The following is a 27,174-nucleotide window of genomic DNA, read 5'->3' as shown; positions in this document are numbered from 1 at the left end:
TTTTGTAGTACTTTATTTTGGTGTAGGCAGGCGGGGGGGGTCAACTTTTTAAAAATTAAAAGGAGTGTAAAAAACAAGACGGTGGTGAGTTGAGCCCATAATGAGGATTAAATATAATGACAAATAACTAAAAGCTGTTAGTCTAGGCTTAAATGTCAAGGGCAGGAACCTGAATATTGTAACTATTGCTAGCAAGTAAGCAAAATTTGTATTTATATTGTACCTTTCAAGATAAATATCACAAAGTGTTACAGAACAAACCTGCTGGAGCATAAAAACAAAAGGTCAAAAACATATTTTTTAACAGAATTACAATAATTCAAACGTGACAAAGGCATAAATTATAATTTTCAATTCAGAGTATGACACAGTGGAAGTCAACTTGGCAATGTTTTTAACTGATAAAACCATGAGAGAGCCAGAGATTTAATGTGAGCTTGCAAAGTTCTTGATCGAACATTTAAGAAAAGTGGCAAGGGGACCTAAAATTTCCATTAGGCAAAATCTGTCAGGGCCCAAACGAGGGCTTTTGTTTTTTATTGAGTCGGAGAAGACTGTCTGCTAACCTGTGCTAGGCTTGTAATATGTAACTGTAGGCTTGACATATACAACTGAATGTCATCTGCGTAGAAGTGATAAGAAATAAACTTAAAAGTCCTCCAAATGTGCTGAAGAGGGAGCAGAAATAACAGAAACGATAAAGGCCCCAAAACAGAACCCTGTGGCACACCATAGGCAAGAAGTGTATCTGAACTTTGAGGCAGGCACAGAACGGGATTGTTCAGACAGATGAAGAGAACCACTCCAAAGCAGACACTCACCCAGTATCTCAGACCTGACTTCTGCTTTTAGGTTATCAGATTATGCATGATGAGCTACCTTCAGCAGAATAGAGCATTCCCATGCTTCACTTTGCATCAAAATGTTATTGGACACTGTAAAAAGAACTGTTTTAGGGGAATGAGCTCTATGAAAGCCAGGCTGAAATGTTAAGAATGCTGTCTTTGTCTAGAACAGCTGTAAGATGCTTAGCTTAGCATGCCATGCTTAACATTTCTTTGTTTTACTTGGATGTTTAACACAAGTACAAGCAGCCAGGACTCAGAGTCTGAACAATCAGCAGATGGGTTTTTGGTTTAATGTCGGCTGAAAGCTCAGACACTGGTAGTTAGAGCATTAACACTTCATGACCAGCCACTTTGTCTCGGCCATTGTTACCAAAATAAACATGGTTTCTGCTGTTTCCTTAAGTAATGTTTTACCTGTCATTTTAGGGGACTGTTATTGTTATTCATAACATAACTGTGATGAATGCTGGTTGGAGGGGTCCCAGCAGACTCTGGAACTGTCACTGCCTGCAGCAGACTGGCAGCCAGACCAGCGTGTACCCCACCTCTCACCTAAAATCAGCCTCACAGGCAGCAGTGAATCAGCTGAGACAAGAACTGATGGATGGGTGATCTACAGGAGGTCTTTTGGAGTCCAGACTTTACACAAATCTATTGAAACAATTATTCAAATCTGTATGTGCACAATTAAAAATGAAGAAGAAGCTGCTGCTCATCATGACTATTGGCTATTTTCACACAACAAAAAACAAACTGATTTTGAGCCAGTGAATGTTGAAGGAATTTTATTTGTAAATGATAAGTTTATACTATTTACTCAGTAGACAAAAATTCATCTATCAGTATTAAGTTTAATAGCTCAGTAAGGCCCATGGATATTTCTATTATAAATAATGATATAGTCATATTTACCACTCAAAGTTCTCATTTAAGCGGCCTTATTTATTCACAAATAATATCTCCATCCTTGATTTAGGACGTCGTAAATCAAGGATAATGAAAATAATGATTTTCATTATTTTTACTGTACCCCAGTACAACTCCATGAATGTGGGATAAAATGGCCTCGGAAGTCACTGAAAGCCACAGTAGTACATATGGCTGAAAACATGTCAGTCATTAGTAAATAAACATTATTTACTAGGAATGTTGGAGTTTGTAGTTTAGCACGTCGTTTAGTTTCCCACATTTGCTGTTATGTATTTAGTTCTGGGACTGTGACAGCACTGGTTTTGTCAGTACTGGTTGGAAGGCCTGCTTTGCTTCCTCCTTTTCAGGTGCTAATTAAGAGCTGCTCCCATCTAAAACAGGAAATGATGTCACCAGACAGACTGGCCATCTGTCCAGGGTATACTCCGCCTCTCGCCCTATGGGCCAGCTGAGATAGGCTCTAACCCCCATGAACCTGAACTGGATAAGCAGAAGAGGATGAATTGATGGATGGACTTCACCTGGAGCTTATTTAAGCTCGTTTCCTTCCAACATGGCTCTCTCTCCTCCTGGAAGGCTGGTACCTTTCAGGCAGCCAATTTGGTTTTCTTTTTTTTCTAATTGTGTATCATCCCTATTTTAAATTGCATGTTGGTTCTAGGTTAGCACCAGTTTTATTTTCTCCTTTTTCTCAGTTTATGATTAATAAATTGGCTTGGTGGAAGCTGTTGTTGTGTGGCTCTCCCTTCTTTATTATTTCCTGCATAAGCCGGACACAACAAGCTTGTTCACTGCAAAATCCTTGAATGTTCAAAGCTGTGAAATCTATTGGGACTACAAAAAGACAGCATCCGATCCATAGGTCCACTAAGATGTAGTGGAGCTATGGATAGGAACTTTAAAAGAGCCTTTAAATACTAATCTTATGGCAGCACCATTCCACCTCCCTCTAAAAGCTTTCCTGATGCTGTAATTGGATGTGCGCAAAGTCTGTTAGAGACTGTAAAAAAGAGGTGACCCAACTTTGTCGTAAAATTAGGAGTGAAATCCCAAATATTGGGAACATTTGAGATTTCTCCCCAAACTCAGTTAATCAAAGGAATCCGTACACAGCAGTAAAAGATATCTCTTCATACTGAGCTGTAAACATGTATTTCAGCTCTAAAGTCGGTCAATTTAACATGAAAGTCCATGGGGATTGGCTCACCTCTGCAGCCTGCCTCAAGTGGCCACTCCAGGAACTGTAGTTGTGTCCAACTGTTGGCTTCACTGTTCACCCGGAGAGGTCGCTGCCTCCTGTCTTCCATATTCCTTTCAGTACTCTGCACTTATCCACCAGCCTTCACAAAAATGTGCCCCAGTAGTTTTCACCTCATCCTGCTAAAAAAAAGACAAACTGACTCACAGCAGCAAAAACCTAACCTTCTTGGCAGGGAAACACAGGACGTTATTGTTGCTATCCATAATTCTCTGCTTGCTGCAGGTAACTTAAACGCAAAAAAGCACTTCTGTGCACTTAAGAGTCCATTAAGACCGAGTCAAAGTGAAATACCCTGCCAAGCGGTCATGTTCTCCTCTTAACATTTCCACTAGAAATAAATGTTTGAGTGGTTAAAGGAACATTTATTTAGCAGGAAGCAATGGGTTCGTGCTCTGCAGCTAGATAACTAAAACTGCTCAGAAGGCACCGAGCAGTGCACTGAACACACAGGGCATACATAAAGACTCCTCGGCAGCTACGTCCTAAAGGCTTTGAAAGCACTTCTTGTTTAACAGCTTCTTGCTATGAATGATGGGAGCATAGAGTCACAACTAGAAAACAGAGATCCATATTTGTGTTTCTTTTTAGCTCTTCTCAGTGGAATGAGGAGTCGTGGGATTGGGTGACTGGGACCGAGTTATGTCTGACTCAAAAAGTCATGGCAGATGTTGTAACAGGAGGGGGCTGGCTTGGTTTCTTAGCAGCATGTGGTGACCCAGGACCGGTAATAACCTGCACCATTTCATACCCAGGGCCAAGTTTAAGCCTTAAAGTTGGCCCGTGTTTAAGCCTATTAATAAACCTGAACTCATGCCACAACTGTGCCTAATGCAGGCACCTCACCTCTACTTGACCCATGCCTAATATTTCTTCATAACTGGGAGAGTTTCTTGTTTAGACCAGTCAGTGGAATCTGATCAGAACACATTGAGCCAGTGTCTGGAGTTAAACAGGGGGAGGGGGGGAGAGGGGTTAGGTGGATAAAGGTTTTACATCCCCACTGAGCTTTAAAGGTACCTTATGTAATTTCCTTCTGCAACTTTATATATAAATGTCACCACCAGGGGGTGGTATTTTAACAGTTTAGTTTAGATCGAATTAGCGTCGAACTCCAGGCCTCGAGGGCCGGTGTCCTTGATCCCACACAGCTGATTTAAATGGCTAAATGACCTCCTCGACATGTAATGAAGTTCTCCAGAAGCCTGGTAATGAACTAATCATGTGATTCAGGTGTGTTGACTCAGGATGATATCTAAAACCTGCAGGACACCGGCACTCAAGGCCTGGAGTTGGATACCCCTGGTTTAGATTATGGGTGTCAAACATAAGGGCTGAGGGCCAGAATCAGCTCAGCAAAGACTCTAATCCGACCCTACTGAAAAGCTGTGGAAAACTTTTAACTGTATTTTCACAAGTTTTACAGCTTTATCTTTACTGATAAAGATCTCCCCCGTGATACACCAAAGTTTTTAGGTAATAGATAAAAAATTTAAATGACAGAAAACGTCATCTCCCCCCCTTTTTTTGTTTTTTAACAATGGATACACTGTAAAAATAAATAAAATATAATTTCCTGACAGGACAATCAATGAGCTACAGCTCTGCAACTTTACATGTTTTTCTTACAATTTAAGAGATCAACTAATTTTTAAAAATAGTAATTTTTTTTAAAGAGTTTTACTGGCTTCTTTTTAGAAATTCATGTCAAAGTTTATGGGGATGACATGTGGTGATAGAATCTACTTTTAAAGCAGACCAGTCTGTTACTTAACTCACCTGATGCTATACTGATTTAAGTGTTGCTTTAATTGTTTTTTAACAGTGTATAAAGTAATGATGGCAGTTTAACTTCACAGACTTCAGCTACAAAAAGAAAAACCTGAGATCCTCATCTACATTATTCTGTATCCTCAAATGATTGAAGAGGTGCTCAGGCTGGAATTTCATCGTCATGGCAACGGAGAAGCTGCTGATACACAGACTCATTTTATTGCAGCTCTGCATCTTTACCAGGTGCAGCTTTTCTCTTTGAAGGCTAAAGATAAGGAAGTCAAGGTGATAAGCGTTGCCAAAGAACCATTACCTGTTCACTCTTTGATGTTTGGAGACTCTTCGTTTTGCTTGGCTGATGTATGCAGACTTGATGGACGTCCATCCCTGCAATCCCTGACGTGTCCTAGTCAGATACCAGAACCACCTCAGCTGGTTCCCTTTAATTGGAGGAGCTCCTCCACGTGTGCTGAGGCCACACTCCCTACAAAGGAAACCCAGCTGTCGTTTCACCACAACAGACAGAAGTAAAGCAAATACTCAGGATAATGCGTTTTACTGTGACCACCTACAGCACCATCAGACATCTCCCCACCTTCATCTTCTTTCTGCCCTCTCTGGACGGGATTAGGTGCCTGTCGAGATGACGGCCAATCTATAATGCTTCAGGGAGCCATGTATTGAGAGCCATTAGCCATGATGATCGCCCTCGAGTGGTCATACAGCAGCTAATTGGTGGGGTTGCATACAAGGACCTGAAGCACCTTAAAGTACAAAAACTGCAACACTACCCTGCAGACTGAAGCTTCGTCAGCTCAAACAGATACTCGGATACAAGAGATGAATCAGGGCTCGTTTTGCATTATGTCTTTATTGCAGATATTTTTTTCCCCCCATTTTTTCTGGTTGTTGTTTGTATACATGTCAAGACTGAGTTGAGCGACTGTACTGCAGTACTGTGAGCAGAATAATGCAAGTGAATACAGGAGGCGGCAACCCGCGGGATCTTTTTTTCTTTAAAATCGAGACAAGTCCGATGACCTTGATTGTCACACTAAAAATGTTCTCATCCAGAGCCGTTGTTTGTTTTTTTGTTTCATCTCGGCAGCCGTTTACACCTGTCTGGATGGGAGAACTGAGGTCGTCGGGGAGCTATACACCTTGTCCCCGTGTCACACACGGCAACACAAACTGTAAAACATTTAAGTGAGCGAACCTAACGCGGCATAGGTTCTGCACATCCGGAAATAAAAAATAAAATGAAAAGTAAAATCAGACTGTTGTGAGTGCTTCTGCTCATCAAATTGTGTTAAATATATCACGGTCAGATCAGAAGTAGTGTTAATGTTTTTTTTAAACATATTTTTGTCTAATTCTTTTTTTTTTCTTAGATTTATTTACAACAGTAAATATTGCCTCTTCTCATCAATACGGAGTTTGCTATGAGAGGTGTCCATGTCGCTGAGCTAAACGTGAACGTTTTCAGCAGAAACACTTTGACGGCATTAGTTACCAATTTAAAAACAACAGAAGAAGAAGGAGAATTGCCCTTTATGGGGAGATCGCACATCTTGCCAGCTAAATGCAGCGTCAGAACTAAAGTGCTTGTGAGACTTTTTATCCCCAGCGTAAGCTCCCATTCTCATGGAAAGCGAACGAGGGGATATAGATGAGGCTTGATGAGAAAAAGAAGAGAATAAAACAAACAAACGGACAAACAAATAAACAGAAAGAACCTCCAGCTGATGGAGGTTTGATGGAGGGCTCAGTCAGTGGAGCCCTGCCGCTTTTTTCTTGTTTTTTTATCTGAGTCCAATCTCCTGTAACACATGACGCAACCAAACAATTCTCAGCAGATAAACCAACTGCGTCTCCTCTCAAAGAAGATTCAAGGCTTTTATTTAGCTCACTTTCCCTCCCTTCGCTCACTCCATGAGGTTTGGGCGGACGCTGACATGAATTTATTAACACACAGATGTTGCAGGAGGTCCACCTGGGCACAGAGCAGTGGATTCAGGAGGGTTAACGCTCGGTGGGTTAGCGGTGAGTGGAAGCGTGCGAAGCTCGGAGCCGAGGCCTAGCTGGCGCCGCTGCCGCTTCCTGGGGGTTTGAGGCAGTCCTCTGTCACGCCCTGAGAGGCCAGCTCAGACAGAACATTGTCCAAATAGTTGGGGTCAGGGTAGCCGTGGCCCGACAAGTTGGACATCATCTCGGTTTTGTGGTGGATGCCATTCCACACCACTGTGTCGGGCTCTCCGGTGGTGCTGGACGTTCCCACGGTGAAGATGAGACGCCGCATCCACGCCACCTTCAGCAGCTCAAGGACCTTTACGGCAGAAACACAAGGAGTGCTTGTGAAACACGGCTGGATTTGAAATTTATCATCTCATCGTTTTCCAGCCTTTAAAATATAGATTTGTTACTTTTGTTTGTGTGACTGAATAGTTCACAGCTCAATTAAACAAGTGTTCAATAATTTAAGATGAGCCTGGTTCTGCGAGAGGTTTCGTCCTGTTAAAACTGAGTTTTTCCTTCCCACTGTTGCCAAGTGCTTGCTCATCTGATCTTTAAGTGATGACGTATGAATCCTGCTTCCAGGTCCAAACTACTCTGCATTTATTAAGGCTGTTGTGTTTTTAACATGTTTTAATGCTTTGTATTTTGTTCTATTTAATCTGAACAAGTCCCTAAAAAGAAAAAAAAAGTCGGTGATAACTGTCGGCCTCTCTCGGTTTTATTTACCATTATTCATCGGCAGCACGTTTTAAAGCGCAGTTTTTAAACCCTTACGATGTAACTACAGCCCAGCCCATGCAGCAGTATATTAATAACTAACCTCGTATTGTGGATGGATTATCTCAGTTGTTCTCCTGACTGAAGTTTGGTCCGTTTACAGCATCCTGCCATGCGATTGTATTTGTCCCTAACCATCAGGAACCCTCATGTTAACTTTTATCGAGTGGAAAAAGTTAGCGTTAATCCTCCAGCTTCACCGTGTTTATGTTATGCTAACATAGCTGTGTCGCTAGCGATCACTAGCACAACATTAAATTCCAGGTAGTCCAACTTCAGTAACCCTACAAACGTCACTGCTGTTTAGTTTTCTGTCTTCATTCATGTTGGGCAGTGATAGCAGAGCTGTTCGTTTAAATTTTTCAGAAATCCCTCAGTCAGAACATGATATATCACCTTCAGATGGAAACTAGTGAGCTAACTTCCTGAAAATTCTGTTTTCATGGATGCCTTGATGGTAAACTTAATTGTTACACCTGGTAAAGCAGCAACACTGATCATTTTATTAAAGATGAAATAATTTAGACAGTTTGTAAGACTTAGTGATGCTCCAGTCTTCCTTTGACTTTGGGACGTGAAGCGGAGTTTGGACCATGAAACAGCTAATGATGTCAGACTTAAAGACCAGACAGGGGGTTGTCTAATTGTTAGGGGTTTTCTCCGTATTATTGTAGGGTCTCTAACTTTTACCTTCTTTTCATTCTTGGCTTATTTAATTATCTGCAAGCAGACTGGTCTCACTGCAGTCCAGACCTTAATCCATCCATGCATTTCATTATGGCATGAAAAACAAATACATCATGGAGGTCATGAACTGTAGCAGAGAGCCTACAGTAAGAAAATCTAAAAAATGTTTTGACTCTAAAACTGTAGCAGCTTGGTCTGCTCAGGTGAGGAAGTTGATCTTTTGGGGAACATGTTACTTTTAACAAATTCAGAGTGAGCATTTTATTACAGATTTTGTTTTGTGTATGAAATTCGCTAATGTGAAGGAGCCACAAAGGACGGTCAGCACTACAGCCTCGGCACACGGGATCCCTGCTGTCTGCGCTCACAGCTGCCACTAGAAACGGGAAACTAAAACATTAAGGAGGTGAACTGCGCTCACTATCGATCACTGTTTACCGCACTGAAACGCCGACTGTGTCCCCGACGTGGGAATATTTTCATGATCTCACATCCATGCAGTGCAGGCAGCGCTCACCCGCCAGCGTCTGCTGCTGGAAATGAGTCTGCGGCGCGGCACAGATAAACTACAACTGGAATAATTTAATCCAATTTTCCATTAGTGAATTACATAAGAGATTATTTATAGACTCTAAAGAGTATGACTGTGGTTACCAGTGAACACGGCATGAGCCACTGATGCACCATGAAAACAACACTGCCCTATAAATGAGCACTACATTAATGATAACAGCGCGCTGGAGTCCTCATGGAGCACTACGCCGATGTTTGGGTAGATGACGTTCGCCTGTCGAGTGCCGGCAAGTCGATGTTCTTACCTTTCTGCCCTTGTCGTTGTCTGGCAGGAAACAGAAGCGAGGGAAGCCTCTACAGGTGTACGGCTGGCCTGGGTTGGGATGCTCGGGACCCTGGTGACGAGGACACAAAGTGACTGATGTTAAGTTATAAAGCTTATTACGACAGAGAGAGAGGGGTCAGAACAGTCGGATAATCTAATCAAAGATTTTGCAGATTGTTAACAGTAAACCAACAGATCGATACAAACCACATTTAAGTGCTTACAACTTCAGGCCGGCTGTGTATGTGGAGGTTAGAAAATAAATAAAAACATAAAAGTCAGATTTACAGACAGAAGAAATTGGAACGAAATTGGGCTTTCTTTCCTAAAACGCTGTAATAAAAGGAGGAACTAACTCTGAGCCGTTCACAGCAGTATGCAGGAAAAGGCTCTTTAGCAGCAAAGCCCGAGCATCAGTCTGTTAAACTACTTTAGAAAGTAGTTGGTGAACAAGCTGTCGTCCAGGCAACAGTTTTTCTTCCAGTCATCCTCTAATTAGATGTCCAAATGTGCTGGCGCAGACACAGACAAACATACAAAAACACTCCTGAATTTGAGATTATCCTCATCTTTCTGCTTCTAATATGAAACTGAGGAAAATTCGTCAAGACACAACAGAAAGACGGTCTTTCCTCCTTTTTCCCCAGCTCTCTGCGAACTTGTGATCATGGCCCACATCGAGGTTGTTCTGACAATGGAGTTGTTGCAGGAGTTTTTTGTCTTGTTATTGTAACATTTTATAACATCAGTAACTGGTGTACTTCTAAAGTACAAGTTTCTATGATTCTGGTTCCTTTTAACTATTCCAGGAGCTTCTTTTCTCCAGGGACAGCAGATGAATCTGTGCTATCAATCCTGACAGCCTGTCAAGTCTAGCAACAGCAGATCGTGTCCAGTATCTGAACAATCTGCCTGAACATGTTTTTTCAGCTGGTGAGGATCTGCTCTGATGTATGGCTTGGAGATGATGTAGCCGACAAAATAACAGGAGGTGGAGGTGGCAGAGTTGGAGATCAGGAGATTTTTGCTTGGAGACCAGAAGGGAGAGGATTAGGAGTGAGTACATCAGAGGGACAGCTCAGGCTGAGACACGTGGGACATGCAAATGGGGGACAGTGGATATACTGAACAGAGGATGATGATTGGGGAGGAAAAGAGGAAAACCTCAGAGAAGATTCATGGATGTAGCGAAGGAGGACATGCAGAGGGTTGGGGTGGAGGGTGAGATGGAGGCAGAGAAGGAGCAGCTGAGAGAAACAGAAGCACCAGCAGCAGTACCTGTATGCCGGGTGGTATGCTATAGATTATCTGGATGGTGCCGCAGTCTGGGTGGCCTGGCAGCGACTGCACGATGCTGTATATTTCCATCTTGCCTTTCGGCTGGGTGCCCGTCTTCTCGCCGTAGATTGTCTTACACGAGGGGCACTGCAAGCTGCCATCCTGAGGAGGAGGAAGAGGAGGAGACACCAGAGAGCCACGTCAACCAAACCATCAGTACAAACAAGCAGAAACACTCAACAACTTCCTCATGAGTGGATTATGATGCAAGAGCAAGTTTGAAGGTGCTGCTGGTCATGTTTGATCATCATCAATGTGGGCAGTTGTTTAAAAGTACAAACATCAAACTTATAGACTTTGTTTCAGGGTATTTTTCTCTGAAGTAGAAATTAATCCGTTTCCTAAATGCTATTCCACATACCTGCATTTGAAATGACCTGAAACAAACATGGCAGAGGCGCTAGTGCTGTAGCCAGGACCGGCTTCCTGGCCGTCACACTTACAGACTCTTACAGTCGGCATCTTTCCATCTTGGGCCTCAGCAGAATCAACACCAGTTGGGAAATTGTTTTGTTGGTGATGTTACAAATGTTGCAAATGTTGGTGATGCTGCTCTACTCCCCCAAACCGCTGTCACTACATGTCTGTGGCCACATGATGACAGATGTAGCTACCAGCACGCCCATAAACTAATGCCAAATCCATTAGAGGTTTTCACACTGAGCCGAGATAAAGCTGGGGCGAACATATAAGGTAATCTATGGGTGTGGGTTTTTTTTAAATTCCTCTGGGTTCCTGTGAGGTGGGGGGTTTAATTTATGCAACTTCTGACTGTACTGCTGTCTCTACTGGGCAGGACACTCTTTTAAAGATGTTTTTAATCTCAGGTTTTTGGTTAAATAAAGATTAAATAAAAACCATTGGTCATTTTCGTCCTTCAGATCAGAGGCTACACTGCTGATAAAAGCCCCTTACCTTTGTTCCATTGTTGTACATGGCCAGCATGCAGAGCATATGCAGGGTGTGCCCACATTTGATGAATTTTCCCACAGTGTCTGGCTGGATGCTCTGGCCTCCCTCCTCTGTGGATGGTGTCTCGTAGCCAGATGGGTTGGACAGTTGGTCCATGCAGATAATACAGTCCTGAAGGTACATGAGATATCTATGCTCAGTGCAAAATTACACAACACAAACTCACTTCACAGATTAATCTCATTTTATTTTCAATTACCATTCGGCTCAACAATCACCATCAAACAGAACAGCTGAGATAAAACAATTTTTGTGCTGCATTCGGTTTTGAATTGTTGCTCTCTGAAAAGTCCAAACTCAGTGTTTAGTTAAGCTTGAGCCGAGACAGCAGAAAGTCTAGGAGGACACGCAGAAACAGCTACAGGTATCACAACGCAGGATACGGTCGAGCTACAGGTGTCAGAATTAAAAATGCTAACATTTTAATTTGGAGTAACAGGACTGGGAACATCAGAGAGACAGCTCAGGTTGAGCTTTGGAGAAAAAGTTAGAGAGACATGACTGAGATGGTTTGGACATGTGCACAGAGGAGGGATGGTGGGTATACTGGGCAAAGGATGGGAAGAAAAGAGGACAAACACAGATTTCTGGAGTGACAGAGGAGGATGCTGTGGTGTGATGATCCGCTGTAGCAGCCGCTAAAGGGAGGAACGCTAAGGAGAAAACAAAGTCTGGGAATAATTCCCAACCAGATGATCTCTTATACTCTTCAAGTTAAAGACAATTTGCATGGACATGTTATCAGATGTGGGCCTTGAACCAACGTAGAAGTGGTAAAGTGTTATTTACTTGAAATACAATTAAAGATGAAGGAAATCCAGTAAAAAAAAGATTTAAGTTGAGTGTTTAATGACTAATTGTGTAAAATATTTTTGACCTCAATACTGACCAAAAGAATCATTAATCCGATTATGCAAAAATTGTTCATCAAAACAATAAATGAACTTTTCTGTCATTTTTAACTTTTTCCACAGATCTGGGAGTAGACGGGGGGAAAGCGGAAACATTTACCTCGTCTTGTACTCCAGCCACCACCTCCATGTAGCGTTGAATCACCTCCTCGGGTCTCTGAGTTGAGGCTGAAAGAGGAACAAAAGGAGAAAATGCAAAGTCAATGAGCGATTGAGTCAAAACAGGCCAGTCCACAAGCATAGAAGCAACAAGTAGAGAGATTCTGATGAGATGAGATGAAATGATTTGTGTCACAATCTCAAAATACAATTTCAGTCAGACATTTCCCATCTTTAACTCCGGCTACCATTAAATTGTGTCCAATTGTGACCAACATCCTCCAATCAAGAACCAGCCGACGTAAATATGTGCTGCAGAGGGAAGACGTGAATGCTTAGCAGAACAACGAGCATTAAATGTTGATTGGCAACATGAGAGATGGAAACAGACACTGTCTGCATTTTGCTAACATATTCTCTCAAATACACAAGCGTGAGTGTCAAGTCTGTTTAGGAAGGAAAACTCTGCGAGCTAACTAAACGCTCATCCTCATCATTTTATGTTTATTGCGTAAGACAGCTCCATTTAAATACATATTTTTAAAGATCGACTAATTCTTCCCAGCTGAGAAACACAGAAAACAACAACTTCACTGACCCGTTTCCAGACTCGCTGTGCTTCTAATAGCTGACACGTGACCTGTTTATTTTAACAAGCGGCTGTGACAACATAGAGAAACAAAGAACGGCAGCAATAATGTGAAAGTGACGAGTAACATATTAGCAGAGTGACACCAAACTACAGAAAATGAGCAAAGCCCATTTAACACACACCAGAGTCAAGTGATTGAAGCTGAAACAGAGAGAAAACCTCAAACTCCAGCAGCTTTTTCTTTCAAATGTCGTTTTGAACGAGAAGCTGGAACAGTAACAACATTTTGTCCTGATGTCATAAGCACCTAAACACCCCTAAACCACGATCTGCTGCTGTAATAAATATGTTACAAATGAAAGCAAAAGCCACCATAAGCCGAGAGAGTAGCTCCACTCTGAGCTGCTTGGCAAGATATTCCCCTTATCTGCACTTACTGCCCCCCACAGACTATTTACTCAGGTTTTTCTTCCGGTAGGTTATCACCCATATCTATACACTTGTATTTAGATTTGAAACATTCTGCCAGAGAGCATCGTTTTGTTGCATTTAGTCAACTTAAGGCAGAGTTGGAAGTTAAAGCTAATGAGATGCAGGAGTTGAAGAGCCTGAATGACACTGGAGGGGGCAACAGCAGAAAAGCCTGTGATAGTTGAATCAAAGCCAACACAGATAGTCAGTACACTTGCGTGAAAGTGAGTCAATGCAGGATTTAATGTTCCTCAAGCGTGTGGTGCTTGAGGATGAAAAGCAGATCACAGGATGATGATGATGATGAGAGGGAAAAAAAAATGGTAGATTGAGGACTGATGGTGTGGTAGCTACCTCTCCTGTGCTGCCTCTTTGCTCTCCTAACTGAACTGCTGGTGCTGGTGCTGCTGCTGCTGTGGGGCTTGATGGGCCTGCTGGCTGGGGGAAGGAGAGGAGGAGGAGGAGGAAGAGAGAAAGGAGCAGGCTGCTGATGCTGTGGCGGCGGCGGCGGCTGCTGCTGCTGCTGCTGAGGGAGGGGGGCAGAGGTGAAGTGCACGCCGAGTCCCACTGCTGACATCAAAATGGAGGCCATGCCTGGAAGTGGAGGGGGGTAGGGTCGGGGTTGGTTTAGGTTGAGGCGGGATGGGACAAGGCAGAGTGGGGCAGGTGAGCAAGGCAGGAGGCAAGTGGAGATATGCAGGAGGCAGAAGGGAATAAATCAAGAGGTAGCAGCACCTACGTGCCCACATCGAGCCTTGTCCATACACACTTACTCAAAACATCACACTCAGACGGCAGAGATTTTCAAATTAAACCCATACTGTTCGTGTTCAACAAATTAATCTGGTTTACTGTGTCTGTCCCTCATCTTAAATCCACTGTGCTGATTTTGTGAGCACGGCTAATGTTGCTGAAGTGGTGACATAAATCTCATGAGCTAAGGGCAAAACACAGGGCGTCCTGGTGCTAGCAAAAGATTCAGTGGGAACAGAGTGTGCCCACAAGCTCCAAGTCTGACCAGTCGAGCTACAGGGAATGATTTACAGGAGCGCAATAACCCTCTGCAATGTGGACTAAAAGTTTTACAATTAAGCGCGGTACAGTTTAAGGACAGGCAAAAATAGAACTTCCACTCTCTTACAAATGAAGAAGTCAAACTCAGAAACACTCGGTTGAGTGCGGTCACCAGTTTTGGCAGGTACAGCCTTGACTTGGACTAACTATTAGCAAAACATGGGCCTTCAGTTGTGCTACAAAACTGCTGCTGCTCAGGAGATTTCTGGTGCTTAGTCTCTTTATTCTGATACTGATTAACAAGAATATTTAACACAGTTCTACTAAGATTTGAAGATGTTGGTTGCTGAGGACACGATGAAGCCTACTGCACGCTCATGCATTAGCTACTTACATGAGCACACCCCGCTTTAGCTACTTTACTCTAAATGAGACCAAAACATGAAAAATCAACATCATGTTGGGCCTAACAAGACTTCAAACTAGTGACTGAGATTACAAACTCATCACAAAAGTGTTTACTAAAGTCACAGATCCAAGGAGTGGTGGGTTAGTTTTACCATAGACATCTATAGACTTCAAATGTTTTTCCAAACAGAAGAAGAGTTAACAAATGCTAACTTAACTTTTCAGAACTGTAGGCATCTTTTAAACGCAGCCTACAGCTCTGCTCAAAAGTCCGTATTTATAAATATATTAAATTTTTTTTTTTTTTTTTTTTTTTTTTTTTTAAAAATAGGCCAGTTTTTCCTTCAAGGTTGTCTCCTTGGGCACCTCTGAATCACACCCAGCCCACTGGAAGTCCTGTTCTTACCAGTTTTAATGTAATAATAATAATGTAATATATGCAATTTCACCACGGGAGTCAAACTCATCTCTGCTCAGTAGCATCCTTGATGATCAGAGCTGCATCTCCAAAGATTGACTGCCAATGCAGATAGAGGCTGGCATGATTTTTGAAGCATGTTGATTGTCACCAAGTCATTAAAGACAAAAAAATCAAATCGTTTATGGATGGTAGGATGACTGCCGTGAAATAACAAAAATGGAAGACGACACCAAGCATTAGACTGATAGAACATGAGATAATGAGATTAGATGCCACTGAAGACGATTACAGCTGCCAACAAGTCTTAAACATTACTCCGTTACATAATTAAAAGAAAAGAAACTTGCCCCTGGTAAAGCTAACAACTCTACATAACTAAGCGTTCATCTTTGAAGAACAGTTGACTGGTTCCCAGTGAAAATCTAGTAGTATTCTTTTGTATTCTGGCTGTACTTCAATATCCTGAGGAATCTGAGGGACAAAATTAAGCGCAAACTATCCAAACTGTAGCCGCTGTATGCTAACACCCGATGCACAGAAAAAAGAAAAAGAAAAAAAAAAGAAGATTATTTGAGATCCAAAGGTTCAAAAATCTGGTGTGCAGGAAGAGGTGCAGTCCTGCTCCAGAAGACAATCTTGAAGCAGAGACTGATTTACAGCTTGTTCAATCTTCTAGCTCCCCTGTTTCCCAGTACAAAAACGGCAGGCTAGTGAAAGCCAAAGCAACGTTCATGTAAACAGCTCCATGTGTTGGTCATTTGGTGTAAAGATAATTTAATTTACTTTAAGCTTGTGTCTGCACCAGTCTGTAACAAAGCTAACGTGGGAATGAGTTCGAGTCAATCTCAAACCAGGAAATTAATACATTTGTTTATTTTATATTCTTGACAAAACTGTACAAACTACAGTTCTTGTTCCTATGAATATTCATTACTGAACAAAGACCATTAAAGCTGTACATTTGGAGAAGAAACTGTAAGAGTGACCCTCCATTTGAAATTATTTCCTCGGGTCTCAGTTCAGCGTTTTCACTAATGAGGTTCTGGTCCACTTGCTTCTTCTGGGCTGATTGTATTGATTCAGTCCGTTTATCATAGCACACAACCTGACTCATAATTTTTAGGAGTGAGCAGCAGAGAACAAAATAATGCACTGCTTTTCAAATCTGCCATTTTATGACAATTACAACCTGCTGATGTACGACATCAAACTGCACTCAGATTTCACCACCTCAGGAAAATCAATGTGCTAAAAATATGTGACAATGAGTCATTCATAAGTGGGAAATAAGGTGTGAAACACTATGCTCAAATTTTTATTTATAACATATTTAATAATGAGAAAAAAAGAGAGCACACCACCTGGATTAGACAGGACTTCACAAGTGTTAATAAGCCTTTGGCTGCAAACAGTCTTTCTATACCTTCCAATAATATTAAACAAATATGATGGTGTCACCACTTCTTATGTGTATCTGCTTGTTATGCTGGAACCAAAGGCACCAACCACAAACACAGCTACTCAAATCAGCCGAGGTGAGTCCGAGGTGGCAGCTAGCGGCTGTTGGCATGACAGTGTGGCTGTGACCCTTAATTAAAAACAGGTGATTGAGAAAGAAAAGGCCATCCTTTACAGTTGTTATTAAAGAAGGAAATCAGAGACAGAGACCAAAGCAGCTCATTATAACTGTGCTATAAATCGTTTTTGCCCCAAGTAGCCATTAGTAGATAGTCAGAGTAAATTAGGGGCGATCGTGGCTTAAGAGTTGGCAGTTCGTCTTGTAATCGGAAGGTTGCCGGTTCGAGCCGGTTGCCGGTTCGAGCCCCGGCTCGGACAGTCTCGGTCGCTGTGTCCTTGGGCAAGACACTTCACCTGTTGCCTACTGGTGGTGGTCAGAGGGGCCGATGGCGCCCCAGGGCAGCTGTGGCTTGCCTCCACCAGTGTGTGAATGTGAGAGTGAATGAATAGTGGAATTGTAAAGCGCTTTGGGTGCCTAGAAAAGCACTATATAAATGCAATCCATTATAATGATTACGCATAACAAATGTTAGGAATATCTGTTTATGTGTAATGTGCCTGGGGAAAAAAAAAAAAAGGCCGATATATCAGATTCTTAAATCAAGAAATATCAGCACTGCTTTTGGCCTTAAACCTTTATCAGTTGGACTGTAGTACAGTTAAATCGAGTTAGTATTCTGGAGTCAATCAAATTTTCACTTTAGGATTATTGTAGTCTAAAAATTTATGGTTATAACAATATTACTCCACCATCTATAGAAAATGTGACAAAGACCAGCAGTCAAATTTAGAAACTGCTTTGAAATACTGGCCTTTTAATTAGACTCAAAATACAAATACATGGAGGTGAGAGTACCTGTACCTACTTCTGATATTATCATGACATGATATCAATTTTTCTATTTTTATTTTTTAATGCATGCTTGTCATTAGGAGCCTAGTTTCAAGCAAAGTTGAGTGTGCCACAAGAAAACAGTCTATAAGACATGAAGCTTGCAGACATTTTGTGACATATAGCAGCATGTTCATTAGGGCTGTGCGATATGACCAAAATCTCATATCCCGATATTAAGACATCTATCGTCCGATAACGATATAAATCACAAAAATGTAACATTTTCTGTAAATTCTGTGAATCTCGGGCAGCTCGACTTGCGTGAAGTGTTTCCAGCTGGGCGTCGCGTACCTGGAGTCGAGTGTTTTAACTGATGCATGAAACTATACATTTTTAGACATAGGTTGTAACGGCCGCTGTTTTCTTTGTGAGTATTTATTACACAGCGTGCTGCGGGGAAAAGCCTGTTCTAACGCTTTGAGTCTAAGGTTTATTTTTAGCACCTGACGGCTCTTTTTGCTTCTCATCCGTAAATACTCTGCATCTTTCACGTGATTCAGTTTATTTTGAAAAGTCTCAACAGGATCTTGAGCTTTATTGTGAAAGGTTTATGTGGAAAATAAACAAGCAGACATGCGGTGGTTTTACCGTCGTTGTTGCTAACGACAACGCATAAAAATAAGCGCTTGTCCGTCTGTAGTGTGGTTATATTAAATATAAGAGAAAGAGAGAACTTTAGGAAATTAATATAGCCACTACAGTGACCATCAAAATAATGAAAAAATATTGCCGTAAACAGTTTATTTTGCGACACCACGAAACAAACGATAGCGTAAAATGAAACGATAGACGTTTTTATATCGTCATCCGATATATATCGTTATATCGAACAGCCCTCATGTTCATTTTTGGGAAATTACTACAGAAATTTTTAAAAAAATAATTATACGAGGTGATCCTGAGATTGCTTGAAACATTAAGTCAGAGATTTACCACATTTCTTCTTTCAGCTGCTTCCTCCATCTCACCCCATCCCTAGTATCCTCCTCTGTCATACTGACCTTTCGCATGTCTGCCTTCACTACAAGCTTACCTCAAATGAAACACACTGGGCTCTGTCAAAGTCAAGCAGGGTCTCTACACATGCAAGCCGCAGAGTGTGTGTTGCCTTAGTTAAAGAAGTTTTTCTGTCCTTTCTTGCCATTTTGAAATGAATTTTTAAGCTTAAATAGTAGTGTGTTCTTATCGCAGTGCTGGTGATTTTCCTTTGGTGGAAATCCAAAACCTCTTTGCTGTGCACCAAAGTTTTATGTGCAAGAAAAACCCTGCAATAGTGCATCCAACTATTATGTTGTTAGAGACTTAAGAGATCAATCAAAAACCAGAGCTGGGTGGAGTTGTGGGGGTCCACAGCTGTCTTATAGGATCAAGTCTGAATGCTGAAGTTAATCATGCTTTTGCATCCAGAGCCAAATGTTCTGCACAGCATGAGGAAACTTGTGTGAGCTCACACTCACACACAAAATAGGGCCGTTTCAGAAGCTGTTTTTAGGTACACTGCTATGACAAATGGGATGGTATCAGTTAAGCCTCTCTCTGATGTTTGCTTAACATTTAGAGTGCGTACATTTTTATTTTTACCTCCCTCCTTCAGGCTTTTTCTGGCACATTTTTCCTAAACAGACGGACACTCACAGGGAAAACAAATGCAGTGGAGTGGCATCTAAAATACTAACAATCTACTGAATAAAACCTGAAACTGACTGAGAGGTTTACTGCAGGATAGACAGAGCAGAGGTTACGCTGAGGATGGATGGTCAGTGACCCGTTTACCTGCTAGGGCAGAGCTCACGCTGGTGGATCCATTCAGCTGCACAGAGATGGAAGGAACACTGGAGGGCAGGAAACAGAGATGGTGACATTCAGTCAACAAGAAAAAAAAGCCACAATGAACCAGACAGGAAGAACAAAACAAGAACTAAGAACTGTTTTAGTTTTCAATGCAGTCACAGAGAAAAGGAAAAGCTTTGGCACTAGATCCAGAAGCAAGAAAATTAAACCTGTCAGGGAGTAACTGCAAAAGGCTTATTTACCTTTACTGACTGTCTCCAGCTCAGTGAATGACTAATTATCCATGTCTAAGATTGATTAACAACAACTCAGCAGTGACTGCATGTGCACAGAGCAACCAGGGAGCGTGACTCTGCAGTCAATATACAGATGGATATGTGCCCAATGAATGCGTTTACTTTGCAACAGGAGAAAAAGAAGCAGCTGTCAGTCCTTGAGTATGATGGAGCGCTAAACTAAAACCAGTTAAAGGGCTGCAAAAAGGCAACACTGACTCAGTGCTGAGGTGGTACTGGTCTATTTCTGTAGCCAAAGAGCTCTGTGCACAGAAGTCTGAAAGACATATTGCTTGAATGATTATGGGCTATGACAGCATGTCCGCAACTGTAAAGATAAAGATAGTAATACAATTGTTCATTAAGTTAAACATAATACAGTGACTGACCTTAAACTTTTAAATACAATTCAAATGAAAAACATAATAAAGGAATTAAAATAGAGGTGAGGATGATGGTGGATCCAGACTAACGGATGTTTTTGACCATGCAGTTCATGTTACAAGGGCACCCGCCAGGAAATTTGCTGGCGCAGATGGGGCGAAGCGAGCCCCAGGCGGCACAGTGACCCAGGAGAGCCACACAGTGAACAAAAGAGAGCTGAAGCCGACTGCCAAACTGTAGCAGAAAGTGAGCCAAGTTAAGAGAATCCCTTGTTCTGTGGTTCCGTGGTCGGATGGACTCCACAGACTCCTTGCTCTGGGATCAAGGAGCAGGGAAGAGGGAGAACACCACAGGCAGCCGTGACCCAAAAGGGTGGAGTGACTCAATGGACAGGAAGTTTGCAACATTTTTTTCAGTCATACAAGTCTTGGCAATTAAAGTACTTGAAAGGGAGTATTATGATGTACTATTACACAATAATGATTATTTTTTCCATGCATGGGTGCACCTCCTTTAGCATCCACACCCAGGAGTTAAAAAAATTTAATTAAATTAAATACATGGCAACCATTTCTCTTTGTAAAGCATACACCTCAATGAGAAATGTGAAAGTGTGGGCTTTAGTGAATGTAAACATTCACCGCAAAAATGTAGGCAATTCTTTTGTCTACTGAGCAACCATGTTTTTAATACACTAGTTTTAATTTCTAGTGGCTAAAACTCAGCGTGCAAAAAAATTAAAGCCCAGAGAAGCTGCAAGTGAACTAGATATTTATTATACCACTGAATTAAGCAATTTGTCCTGTAAGTAAGCTTTCTCTGCTATCTGGAACAAAAAGAAGGGAGGTCAGTGATGACACAGACAAGAGTCACAGGAAGTGAGCCAAAGCAAACATACCAATGAAGTACTGGAGCTACAGATCTGTTTTTTTTTTTCCGCCTTTCCTGTTTTACAAGAAAGGTCAACACTGACAGAGGCAGGAAAGACAAAGAGGAAGAGGAGGAAAGCAGATAGAGGACCTTGTAACATGAACCCTGCACATCTAACCAAACCACACAATTGAGGATAGGATAGGTGTCAGATACCAACCTTAACCCATTGGCACTGGTAGAGTTGGTCAGAGATGCAGAAAGTTGGCTGCCAGATGTCGGTGGAGCCCAGGGGCTGCCCCAGGACATGCCACCAACTGAGAGAGGTCTCCTGGGGTACGGGGAGTAGACAGAAGTGGGATGAGCCGCCACAGCCCTTCCTGTGCCTTGAAGACTAGGCCGGTTCAGACTCCCTGATGAGAAGGAATGTCGCGAACGGCTCGGCATGGGTCCGGTGCTGCTGTGGCTTAAACACTGCTGGCAGGAGCAGGCGGGGCCCGAGGGGATAGCTGGGGGTCCGGAAGAAGCCAGCGGGTAGGGGAGGTTGCACTGGCGTCGCACCTGGCGTCTGAAACCCGTTGATTTGTTAACCTGCGCCAGAGATGTGAGATCCACTATATAATTGTATCCATGCGGGCCCAGGTCTGCTGTGCCTTGGCGAGCCTGATAGCTGTGCTCCAAAAGGATAGAGGTTCGAGTCTCATATGGGGTCCATCCTCCTTCATCATTGGCCCATTCCCAGTAAACACCACTACCAAGGCCGGAGGACTGGGCAAACAGAGACCGGCGTACTGACCGGGTCTTACCTAAAAATAAAAGAGGCACATTGATTTTTAGTGAATAAACTGAATGAAAACTGCAAAGTTGTGTGTGTGTTTTGTTTTTAAGACATAAACGAAAAGCCCCCTGTTCATTCACTTGTATGCCAGAACTAATGACACATTACATATATGGCTATAACTCAATTTAAAACACACATACACACACACAAAATTATGACAGTTTAAGACACTCCAAGCATCTTTACATGTTAATCTCACAATGTTGTGACGTATTTCAATGATTTGTAGCTAGGTTCACAGTAAAAATCTCGCTAAAGAACTGTAACTTTATGCATACTTCTCAGCTTACATCAATCAAAACAACAGCGCCCCTGCAAGCTAATGCTAGCCGGCTAACGTTACAGCCAACCGGGCCTGTGAGGTTTGAGGCAAAACCGTTAACGAGGAATAAACGTAAAGGTCATGCCATGACGTGTTAGATATGTTTACCTGTGTCCTGTCGAAACTGCTTCAAGCTTGGTATGTCAATGAGGTAAGGCGACAGGCTGGGGTCTGATTGTCCGAGACAGATGCTCGTAGAGCCGGGTGCTCCTCCTCTGTGGCCCCGCGGTGACAGACACCGCTCGATGTAGGCGCTCACCTGGCCGCTGTAAGGCCGCCAGTAGCCCTGGTCATCCTGCCATTCCCACACCGCTATCATGGGCTGAGACTGCCCGACGGATCCAGAGGGTGTAGCTGACACAGGAGGCCCGTTTCTAGACCCGTTTACCCTGGCACAGGACCCAGACACAATTGCCATATTCGCCAAAACTAGCCCTAAGCTAACAACAACTCGTTCTGGTTAGCTAGTCAACCGATTGTGGCTGCGACGAAGACAAAGTGTGCTAGCTGGGCTAGCTTGGCTCGTTAAAAAATTCCATTATGAATGTGTTAACGCGCCTTTGAGGAAGTTATGAGGTAGATATCAATTGGTAGACAGCCCAGATAAACACCTAAGTACATGTTTGCGAAGCTGATGCATTCACACGGCTTAGCAGTACATGGTTAACGTTAGCTTTGTTGCGGCGTTGCCAGGAATCCGTCCTTCTTCTGCCGCTGCCTTCAGGGACCGTCGGTAATATCACCACTCTCGTCTCAATCTGAAACAGAAAACGTACATAAACCGCTGGTTCCCCTTTCTGTAAGCTATATTTATTTTAGACCACAGTGACACAGACTATGAGCGTATTTAATATCCTTTTTTTGTTGTGATTTTTTGTTTTTAATTCGGTTTCCGGAGCTAAACGTGTCATTTCAGTTTTGTTTTTATCGTTTGAGAATGCTCAGTTTTAGTGTATTTTTCATTAATTCTTTAGATTAAGTATTAGATTCACTTTTTATTTATAATGTAATGGGTGGTATACGTCAGCGGCAAGATTTAGGGCAAAAATACAATACAGCGATAAAAATACTTGACACAGAGACAAGCAGACATTCCAGTATCAATAAACACAGGCACCAATGCCCCATCACAAAATTTTTATTTTATACTAAGAATTTAGTAAGTAGGTAATTATTGCTTCACTTAATTATTTTTTTCTAAAGTCTAGGCTTTTATTTAAACTCAACTTTTTCCCCCCTCTCACACCTAATTTCAGTTTTTAATTTGGTTTAACTATAATAACCGTATTATAATAATCTTCACTCTTTGTAACAAGGGGCCCGTATGTGTGTAAGTGAAATCTCATCAAATACATCTAATGTCTTTTTGTGAAATAAAATTGTGATTAAAATGTTTCCAGGTGACATCTGGAGCCCGCAAAGATCTGGGATTTTTTTTTTTTTTTTTTTTTTCTCAGCCGATAACACGCAGACAGTCTTCATTCCTTGGCTCAAGTGGTGGTGCAAGGTGATGATTTATTTAAGGCATTGCGGGGGTGGGGGTTGGTAGTTCTTAAGGTGGAGCACCATTTCTCATGTCATCTTTGACCAATACTACAGCAGATGACTAAAACAAAAGCTTTTTGTGCACACCTCCTCACCTCTAAAATTTTCACTTACAAGGTGCGCATGAAGGTTGCATTCTTCTTCTTTCACACTATCCCCCTCTTCTTTCCCTGCTTCTGTATTCAAAGGAGATTAGAACCCCCTCAGTAGTATTTCTGCCCTCAACTGGAGATAAATGGGTATGACACAAATAACTGCATATGAAAACCTACCAAACGGCCTTCTAAAACCTCAGGCTGGTTGCTTGAGTAATTACTAATTATTTACCAGACACCACTAAACTGAATGCTGCCCAAAATTCCAGTGCTAGCACAGGTATAAGACTAAAGATGGCGATAAATGGCTTTGTGATCCATCTGCCACACAAACTAGATTATTACTGGATCTAGTTTGTAAGGATGGTGTTCATTAAATTCGGCTACGTGATAATAGAACTAGACAGTTCTGACACCAGTGTGAACATTGATTAAAGTAGTGGCCAAATGGGATTTGAGCTTTCCCCTTAGCCCATAAAGTGACACATAATCAATAGCCAAGTCCATGCCAAGTAGTTTCAAAGTGACAAATGTAATAATAATAACTAATAAAGACGAGGATCTGATGTTTCAATATAAAAAATAAAACCATTCATCTGTGGTTTTTCGAATGTAACTAGAACACATTGTCTCCACACGCACGCACAAAAAAATGACAGTAAAAAATGATGCAAGCAGCCATTATTTGGTTTGAAGACGGAGTCAAATGATTTAGCAGTGAGAACATTGCTTTGAGTCATCTTTTCCCGAGGTCTGCTCTTAAAGTCCTGCAGTTTAAATGTTTTCAGATTTATCAGTGTAAAATAAATTTATTGCATCTGATGTTCTTATTATTTTTTGTCTTTGTCTTTCGTGCAACAAGAAAACAGAAACACTGAAATGATCTCAAGGAAGATTTGCAGTCCTTATGCCCGCATGACATAGAAACTGTTTTTTTTAAATAAATCTATCTGTCCACACAGTTTTGGTTTTATTAGCTAAAGTTGTGAAATATGCATTTGAGATTTTTTGCCTTCTTCCTCATGAAGGTAACTGGAACTTTGTTTGTGGTGCCTGCAGCAATAAGAAATGACATTTAAAAATTTAACAGGAACAGAAGCAGTGTCCCTGCAATAATCCACAGGCATCACTATGATTAGGTTTCTAGGGGCAGTTTTCTCTCTTTCTCAGCCCACTTAAACAATCCTGGTTGTAGCTGAAGGTCACACGCTTCTTAAAACTGAGAAAATAGAGTTGAACGAGAGCCACAGTCCATTACCGTGATTCTGTAAATAAGCAAAATAAATTTTTAAAAAGCAAGCTTAGGCACAGTGACGGACTAGTTTGTGCCTGTGACAGCAGGGATGGGCTCCAGCATGCCTGTGACCCTCAGCTAGTTAAGAAAATGGAATAATGGAGCAAAGGAGCTTAAAGCTCCAGCAATACTTTTAGAATACAGAACAATTTAATTCTTTGACAGACGTGTTTTGACTTGGGGCCTTCATCACGGTCATCACAACACAAATTACAAACAACATTTTAAGTAGAGGCGAAAGGATGAACAAAGCTGCCCGCTTGGCAGATATGTATGTGGATGCATGTCTGCTGTTTCCTGTGATACAGGGTCAGAGTCTTGCACTTAAAAAAACATTTTTAATCATTAAAAAAATACAATTAAAAATGATTTTGTCACGACTAGAAGATGAACCTGCTATCAAAATGCAGGTAAAAAGACCACCTTTCAAACACTACTTTTCAAATTATTATTGTTAGTTTTTTGAGTTTTCTCCAGTGAATGATCAGAAAACAGATAAAACATTCACAAACATTCAATTAGTTTTGCTATTGAAACTATGATATATCTTGTGATGCTCAGAAATTGTTATTGAGGTCTTGAATATACATGACCACAAACCACACATGGTGTTAATACACCACTCTGCATTTAATTATGAGTTATTATTAATCTCAGGCTCTCATCCACAGCATGTCTTTTTTCCTGTCTTCCTCCCCTCAGCCCCAACCAGTCACTGCAGATGGCCGCCCCTCCCTGAGCCTGGTTCTGCAGGAGGTTTCTTCCTGTTAAAAGGGAGCTTTTCCTTCCCGCCGTTGCCAAAGTGCTTCCTCACAGGGAGTCATCTGGTTGTTGGGGTTTCTCTGTAATATCTTAGGGTCTCCACTGTACAATATTAAGCACCTTGAGGCGACTATTGTTGTGATTTGGCACTATATAAATAAAACTGAACTGAATTGGAATTACTGTTAACCATGTCATGTAGGATGTGTGTCAATCAGTGTAAGATTGAGTGAATAAGGCCCCAATCAGATAGGCCTCGATACCTGTCTGCAACTGTCTGGCAACCACCCGTTGCTAAGGAAGTTGCACCTTTTGAGACACGTTGGCTGCACCTCGAGGCACAGATTTTCACACTTAGTATTCGAGGCAACCATACAATCAGCTAGCAACCGAAGATTTTTGATGCAGCACCTTCTTTGCAACCACTTTCACCCAGCGAGAGCTAGCAGCCTCCAGCTACCACTGCCATTCAGTGGGGATTAGACATTTTCTGTAGCAAACAGTAGTTGCATAAGGTATAGCAGACAAAATTTTAAAAAATGTGCTAAACAAAAACTAGATTCTTGCTTTAGATCGTGACATTTTGATTATGTAATGCAGTGTAAGCATCTCCAGGTCTTACAAGATAATGAGGATACAAAAATGCTGGAAATATTCATGCAAAATAATGCAATTATTAAAAGCACAGCATTTAGACCCATCGCTCTGTAGTCTACTTTGACAACATGCAATTTGGAAATGCCATTAACAGCTGCATTGGTGCCATTCTGTATGCAAACTTGCTTATAGGATTTACAGCTTTAGCATTATCATGGTGTGAGCATTTATTACATTAAACATATACATAAAGGTTATTAAATAATGGCTGATGTTTCATATTTATCAGGTTTGTGCTTGTACATTTGATATTAAGAAAGGATCTTAGAGTCTTGATTTTTACTCAGCCACTATGAAATAGTCACCTACACTTATCAGTGTTAATAAATCATGGATTTCATAATTCATCAAGTCTGCAGTTGTAAATGCTAATAAGCAGCTTACAAATGGATTTTGGTCCAGATGTCTTGCAGACCTTTACAAGAAGATAAGTGATCAAATAGTCAGTTGTAAGGGAGAATTAAATAGCAGAGGGCTGTGATCCATGAAGGATTTGATCACAAACTTGCAAGCTTAAACTGATCTGTTGGGTATGGGAAATGTTGCATTAGCCATTTCTACATCTTTAAATA

The 27,174-nt window shown here is 41.7% G+C and overlaps 1 protein-coding gene across 2 annotated transcripts; it reads right to left on the bottom strand.

Moving 5' to 3' along the window:
- Nucleotides 1–5,661: 5,661 nt before the first annotated feature.
- dtx2 (deltex 2, E3 ubiquitin ligase) lies at nucleotides 5,662–22,983 on the bottom strand. 2 transcript variants are annotated; one of them, XM_031750326.2, is made up of 9 exons: nucleotides 22,358–22,983; nucleotides 21,307–21,892; nucleotides 19,540–19,598; nucleotides 13,865–14,104; nucleotides 12,449–12,516; nucleotides 11,381–11,548; nucleotides 10,406–10,567; nucleotides 9,108–9,197; nucleotides 5,662–7,135 (listed from the first exon to the last, which is right to left on the bottom strand). In XM_031750326.2, exons 1-9 carry the CDS (start codon nucleotides 22,665–22,667, stop codon nucleotides 6,887–6,889), a joined length of 1,932 nt encoding a protein of 643 aa, XP_031606186.2. In that variant the 5' UTR covers nucleotides 22,668–22,983; the 3' UTR covers nucleotides 5,662–6,886. The 2 variants fall into 2 exon arrangements, with proteins under 2 accessions (XP_031606186.2, XP_031606187.1); XM_031750327.2 differs by lacking the exon at nucleotides 13,865–14,104 and having other exon boundaries at nucleotides 22,358–22,981.
- Between the last annotated feature and the right edge of the window lie 4,191 nt (nucleotides 22,984–27,174).

Source organism: Oreochromis aureus, linkage group 10 (assembly GCF_013358895.1).
Source record: "Oreochromis aureus strain Israel breed Guangdong linkage group 10, ZZ_aureus, whole genome shotgun sequence".
Lineage (NCBI taxonomy): Eukaryota > Metazoa > Chordata > Actinopteri > Cichliformes > Cichlidae > Oreochromis > Oreochromis aureus.
The sequence above is the reverse complement of the archived record's forward strand: the minus strand, read 5'-3'. Positions and strand labels throughout refer to the sequence as shown.